Genomic DNA, 6,388 nt, shown 5'->3' with positions numbered 1-6,388 from the left:
ACGAAGCAAGGAAGCCCCAGACCAAGGCACGCACGAGAGAAAATGCCCCCACCATACACAGTTTTCGGGTGGACCTTAAGGAGCTGATCGCCATCCCCGACGTGGCCTCAGCGGCCCCAGCGGGAGATCAAGGGCACGAGGTGCCCATTCATGGAGAGATCAGCACCATCGCTGGAGGATTCTCAGGAGGAGGGTGTACCGCCTCCCAGCGTAAGAAGTACGCTAGGGGAGTGATGACTATAGAAGCGCAGAGGTCAGACCAAACGCCCGAGCCCGACTTTGTCTTCACCAAGACTGATTTGCAAGACGTAGTCCCACACGACAATGACCCAGTGGTGATCTCCGTGGTGGCAGTGGGCAGAAAGGTACATCGCGTCCTTGTTAATAAGGGAAGCTCTACTGACATGATGTTCTGGTCGACCTTCAAATAACTGCACTTGTCTGTATAGTTTTGCGAGAGAACAGATAGAAGTACGTGGGCACATAGAGTTAAGGACAACCTTCACTGACGGCACAGCGTCCCGCACTGCTAACATCAGGTATCTTGTTGTTAACACCCCCTCGGCCTATAAAATTATTTTGGACTAGCCTACTTTGAACAGGATTGGAGTAGTATCCTCTTCGAGGCATATGAATATGAAGTTGCCTTCCCTTGAAGGATTCGTGATCACCATGAAGTCTGGTCAAAGGAGGCCAAGAGATGCTACGAGAACAACCTCATGACCAAGAGAGGAGTGTGCGCAGTCACCCAACCTCTAAGGGAAGAAGGGGTCGCCCGTCTCGAGATCGCCCGGGAGAGACGACCCAAGCCTGCAAAATAAGTGTTGAGAAGAAGATCGTGGGTAAGAAGTTCAAGCTTGGCAAGTCCTTGGGCCAAGAAGCACAGGACTGAATTTCCGAGGTCATAGCACGACACATAGATGCCTTTACATGGTTAGCCTCAGACATGTCTGGCATTGACCCCGATTTCCTGTGTCATCACCTCACAGTGGACCCACAGGTTCGACCTATTCGCAAGAGAAGGAGAAAGTTCAATGATGATAGGCGTCAGGTCATCTGAGAAGAGACCCAGAAGCTGCTAAGCACTGGCCACATCAGGGAGATCCAATACCCAAAGTGGCTGGCGAACATAGTGTTGGTCAAGAAGGCCAGCGGGAAGTGAAGGATGTGCATGGACTTCACAAATCTCAATAAAGCTTATCCGAAGGACTCCTACCCGCTACCCAGCATCGACGCCCTGGTAGACAGCGCCTCAGGGTGTAGACTCCTTAGCTTCCTGGATGCTTTCTCGGGGTACAACCAGATCCGCATGCATCCCAGGGACGAATGCAAGACGACGTTCATGACGGAGCTCTCTTGTTACTGTTACAAAGTGATGTTTTTTGGGCTCAAGAATGCTGGGGCAACCTACCAGCGGTTGATGGACAGGGTACTTGCACCCATGATAGGGCGAAATGTCCAGGCATATGTGGATGACATGGTGGTCACCTCCCAGGTGAAAGACCAGCACGTCGTTGATTTGGAAGAGTTATTTACCACAATAGCAAAGTACAGGTTGAAGTTGAACCTTGAAAAGTGTGTGTTTGGGGTAGAGGCAGGCAGGTTCCTAGGGTTCCTACTCACTGAGCGTGGGATATAGGCGAACCCTGAGAAATACGCTGCAATCATAGCCATGCGCAACCCGATCTCAGTAAAGGAGGTGCAGCAGTTGACAGGGCGGATGGCCGCTCTGTCTAGATTTGTGTCAGCATGGGGAGATAAGAGGGATCCCTATTTCCAGTGCCTCAAAAGAAATAGCAGGTTCGTCTGGACCAAGGAGTGCGAGGAATCCTTCCTCAAGTTAAAGGAATACTTGGCTAGCCTGCCAGTATTGTGCAAGCCACAACCAGGAACCCCGCTTCGCTTGTACTTCGCAGTCACAAATCGGACGATCAGTTCGGTACTGATCCAGGAGCAGGATCAGGTACAACGACCGATATATTTCGTAAGTATAATTTTGCAAGGGCCTGAGGTGAGGTACCAGGCCATAGAGAAGGCGACTTTGAAGGTAGTATTTTCAGCGCGAAGACTTCGCCACTACTTCTAGAGCTTCACTGTGATCGTGATGACGGACTTGCCCATTCGCAAGGTCTTACAGAAACCCGATGTGGCAGGACAGATGGTGTTCTGGGTAGTGGAGCTATCAGAGTTCGATGTGCAATATGAACCCAGGGACCTATCAAAGGCCAGGTCTATGATGACTTTGTAGTAGAGCTCTCCTCGGAACACACGCACCAAGAGGAAGAAGGTTTCAGGTGGGTCCTCTCGGTAGATGGATCCTCTAACCAACAGGGTAGCATAGCTGGTGTCATTTTGGAAGGACCAAATGGTTTGTTGATTGAGCAGGCCCTGCGGTTTGCTTTCAAGGCCTGTAACAATCAGGCGGAGTGTGAGGCCCTGATAGTTGGAATGCTGCTAGCTAAGGAGATGGGGGCAAAGAGTTTGATGGCGAAGAGTGACTCCCTGTTGGTAACAGGGAAAGTTACGGGAGAGTACCAGGCCAAGGACCCCCAGATGGCCACATACCTACAGTATGTCCAGATCCTGAAGGAGACTTTCGCGGTGTTCGAGTTAGTACATGTCCCTCGAGAACAGAATGCCCGAGCTGACTTGCTAGAAAAGCTCACCAGTTCAGGCAAGGGGGGCAGGCAGAGGACAAACATACAGGAGACCCTGAGGACACCTCGAACCACCATAGACATCACAGCAGAAGTCCAACAGATAAGCACCTCAGAAGGTGTTAAGAGAAGTCATCAGTCATTGACTCAAGAAACCCTGAAAACGTCTAGAATAAGCACATACACGTTATCAGGGGAAGATTTAATGCAGGTTTGCCTAGTTGAAGGAGGCGAAACCTGGATGACACCCTACCGACACTACTTGGCTGATGGGATACTCCTGCTGGAACCCACAGGGGCCAAAGTAGTCAAGAAGAATTCTAGCAAATACACCCTGATCGACGAGGATTTGTTCAGACATGGGTTTACTCACCCTACCCTGATACGTGTAAGTGGTGAGTAGTGTACGCGCATCATGGCAGAATTTCATGAAGGGATATGTGAAAGTCACATCGGTGGCCGAGCTCTCTCATCGAAGGCCGTTTGCACATGATATTACTGGCCAACCATGAGGGAAGATTGCACGAGGTATGCACAACGGTGCCAAGCAGGATATTATTGTTTCTTAGCCCCGTACTAACTTGATCGTCGAAGTGCAATCAACAGGTAGGGCCCCCTTTGTTTCAACGGAGCCACTCTCAACTACCCAAGGAGAAAGCGTAAACCACCAGGAGATAGGAGGAGCCACCATCTACCTTTGGTGTCAAAGGCGACTAAGTCAACCGGCGAGAACACACACCATAAGCTTTCTTCTTCCATCCTTTTCCTTCATTTCCATTACGCCACTTTATTCTTGTGTTCTATAATTGTTATATTCGGTTTTCCTTTGTGTTCTTGTGTTGTTCTTCCATTTAGCATTCAACCATGGCCATCGTAATTGTTTCCTTTCATGTATTTCAATTTTCACAATGCATCATCACTATCACCTTATCTTGATTTTCCTCTTTGCCTTTGGAAGTGAACCTTCACACTTACTTAACCACTTGGTTAAGTTCGTGTCTAGTGGGGATCTTCCCTAGGTCTCACCATATACTTGTTAAAAATCTCAATCATAAATAAAGTGTCACCTCTAAAACGGAACAATCTAAAATCAATTCACATCAGGAGGGCTGCCACTTGAAGAGCTCTCAACTCTCACAAGATAAGACCTAAGCTAGAGCAAACAAGCCTCACACAATTTGTGCATAGTTTTTCTTCTATATCAAATTTCAACATGAAAATACATGGAGTAAGGCACCCTAATTATAGGAATGGGTGCCTTGGAAAACAAGATGAGCAAGGATAGAATGGTAAATGTGTGAGGGACTACCTGATATGATTCCACTAGCACACTTTGAATGATTCTTGACATTCTTAGGAATCATCTTGAGTTGGATATGAGATAGGCACTTTATCATAGAATTGGATCAAGGTTCTATGAACAAGAACTCACTAAGACTAGTACCAAAATCCAAACTCATATGGAAGTTCCATGTTTTGTCAAATTGAACCGATTGAATTGGAAGAAAAGGCAAAGGCACCGATTAAACAACACAAAAACAGAAATGCACCGAACAAAAGACTAGAAATGAAGAAGAAATGATGAAGAACAACAAATAAACAAATGAACCGAAGCAAAGCTCATAAGAAATGAAAATGCCGAACAGAAATTCAAGAGAAGCAAGCTAAGACATGAACAATTGAAAGAGAAGGAAGGAAGGAGAAGAGAAAGCTCATGAAGATGGAGGAATGGTTGGATGATCACGCCACTTAGAGGATGGTGACTACAAGATGAGTGTGCAAGCCGCCACTTGAGGTAACCATGGAAACTCTCAAGATAAGACTAGTGAGGAAGGCACAAAGCTCTCCAATGCTCTCTCAAAAATTGAGTATAGTTTCTCTAATCAAATTTCAAATCCAAATTGTACAAGCTAAGCACCTTTATTTATAGCCTAGAGGTGTTGAAATGCAAAGCTAATTAAATTCAAAATTCCCCCCCAAATTACATGAAAGTGGCGCCAACTATAGTCATGAGGAAGGTGTGACTTCCTCTCTTACTTTGGCACCTCCCTATTATGTCTACACCACTCTACTAAGCTCACACCCCCTAAGCTTCCTATTATTTTCCTAAATACTAAAGACCTAAAGATGCTTTTACAAAAGAGGTGTCTTATGTTTCCCGCTAAGCACCTTTCTAAACAATATTGTTTATTATTTAAAACTTGGCCTTGACCTTCATGGGATAGACTTAGGCTCTTTGGGCTTTGGCCTTCTTGGGCTTGGGCTTTGGCTTGGGCCTCATCTTTATTTGATGTCTTCTTTTAATTTTGAGAAGACTAGAAGGAAGAACTTTAGACGTGAAGGCGAATGACTTCTTCCTTCATTAATAAAAGCCTCCTTTACTTGATTCTCATCATACTCCCCGAGTTGGAGAGAATTCGTCCACGAATTCTGAATCCCTGCATATAACAAAGTCAGTTTATTTTTACAATTAAAAGTAGAAGATAAAGGCAAACATGACTTAACATTTGTAAACAAAGGGATTTCAGAAAAGGAGGTTCTATAAATTGACCAAGTTGGAAAAATTTGTTTGGGAATGATGATATCTTTTGAAAAAAGGCCTCTTAAATGGTGAAAACCATTAGGAGGTATGAAAGCATCCCTAACACTTTTTAACCAAGATGGTGTTGAAATAGGAACCTTGGGTATTGAAAAAGATAAAGAAGGACAACACCTTGGAGGTGAAAGGATAAGACTCATGTCAACTTGGCCTTCTTTGTCTTTTTCATTTTTACGTGAGGAAGGTGGGTGAGGTAGGTCTTGTGTTACCTTGTTTGTCTTTAAGGTTTTTTGTGGACAATGAAGAGCTATGTGCCCAAAACCTAAACATTTAAAACATTTTATATTTGAAGTTTTGGTATGTGACTTAGGAGTAGAAAAATTTGTTGTAGAAACTTGTTTTGTAGACGTGGTTTTCAAAAGATATAATTCCATCTTGATGGCGATGCGAAGCACTTGCTTCAAAGAAGAGTACTCATTTAATTCTATAAATTCTCTAATATCTCTTCTTAAACCACGTACAAACCATTTTATCTTTGACTTTTCATTAGCATGCATATCCATTTTAGTCAAAGTTGTTTCAAAATCTTTAAAGTATTCATCTACCATCCTTTGTCCTTGAGGAAGCCTTTGGAACTTCAACAAGTGTTCCTTCCTAGAAGGAGGAACAAACCTCGCACGCATACACTCTTTCAAAGCATTCCAAGAAACCACGGGAGGTTTCTTGCGATATATAATGTCCATTACAATTTTATGCCACCATTCTTTGGCATAGCCCAAAAAGGATGAAGAAACTATCCTAAGTTTATCGTCATCTTGGACCTTATACACATGAAAATAATGGTCAACCTTAGTCTCCCAATCTAAATACACATTAGGATCACTATCACCATTAAAACTAGGGACTTTTTTACAAGCAATATTGAACATTTGGTGATATCTTTGGTCACGGTTATAGCTCCCTTCATGAGAATGATGGTGATGCCTCCTACTTCTATGTTTTTCTTCACATCCATGATCCTTGGAAGAGCCTTTAGATGAAGGTGTATTAGAATGACGTTCTCCATTGATTGATTTAGAGGACCTAGTGTGCTTCATTTCAACTCTTTGTATTCTTTCCTCCAACTTTCTTATAGCTTCATCATTTTGTGTAAGGGTTTGCTTGGCCTCCTTTAATTTACCAAGGGAAGAAG

The 6,388-nt window shown here is 44.2% G+C and overlaps 1 protein-coding gene across 1 annotated transcript; it reads left to right on the top strand.

Annotated features, from left to right (window-relative positions):
- Nucleotides 1–1,672: 1,672 nt before the first annotated feature.
- On the top strand, nt 1,673–3,060 carry LOC137816777 (uncharacterized). Its single transcript, XM_068620027.1, has 2 exons — nt 1,673–1,963; nt 2,212–3,060. Exons 1-2 carry the CDS (start codon nt 1,673–1,675, stop codon nt 3,058–3,060), a joined length of 1,140 nt encoding a protein of 379 aa, XP_068476128.1.
- Nucleotides 3,061–6,388: the final 3,328 nt, after the last annotated feature.

Source organism: Phaseolus vulgaris, chromosome 10 (genome assembly GCF_000499845.2).
Source record: "Phaseolus vulgaris cultivar G19833 chromosome 10, P. vulgaris v2.0, whole genome shotgun sequence".
NCBI lineage: Eukaryota > Viridiplantae > Streptophyta > Magnoliopsida > Fabales > Fabaceae > Phaseolus > Phaseolus vulgaris.
This window is presented reverse-complemented; position numbering and strand designations above follow the sequence as displayed.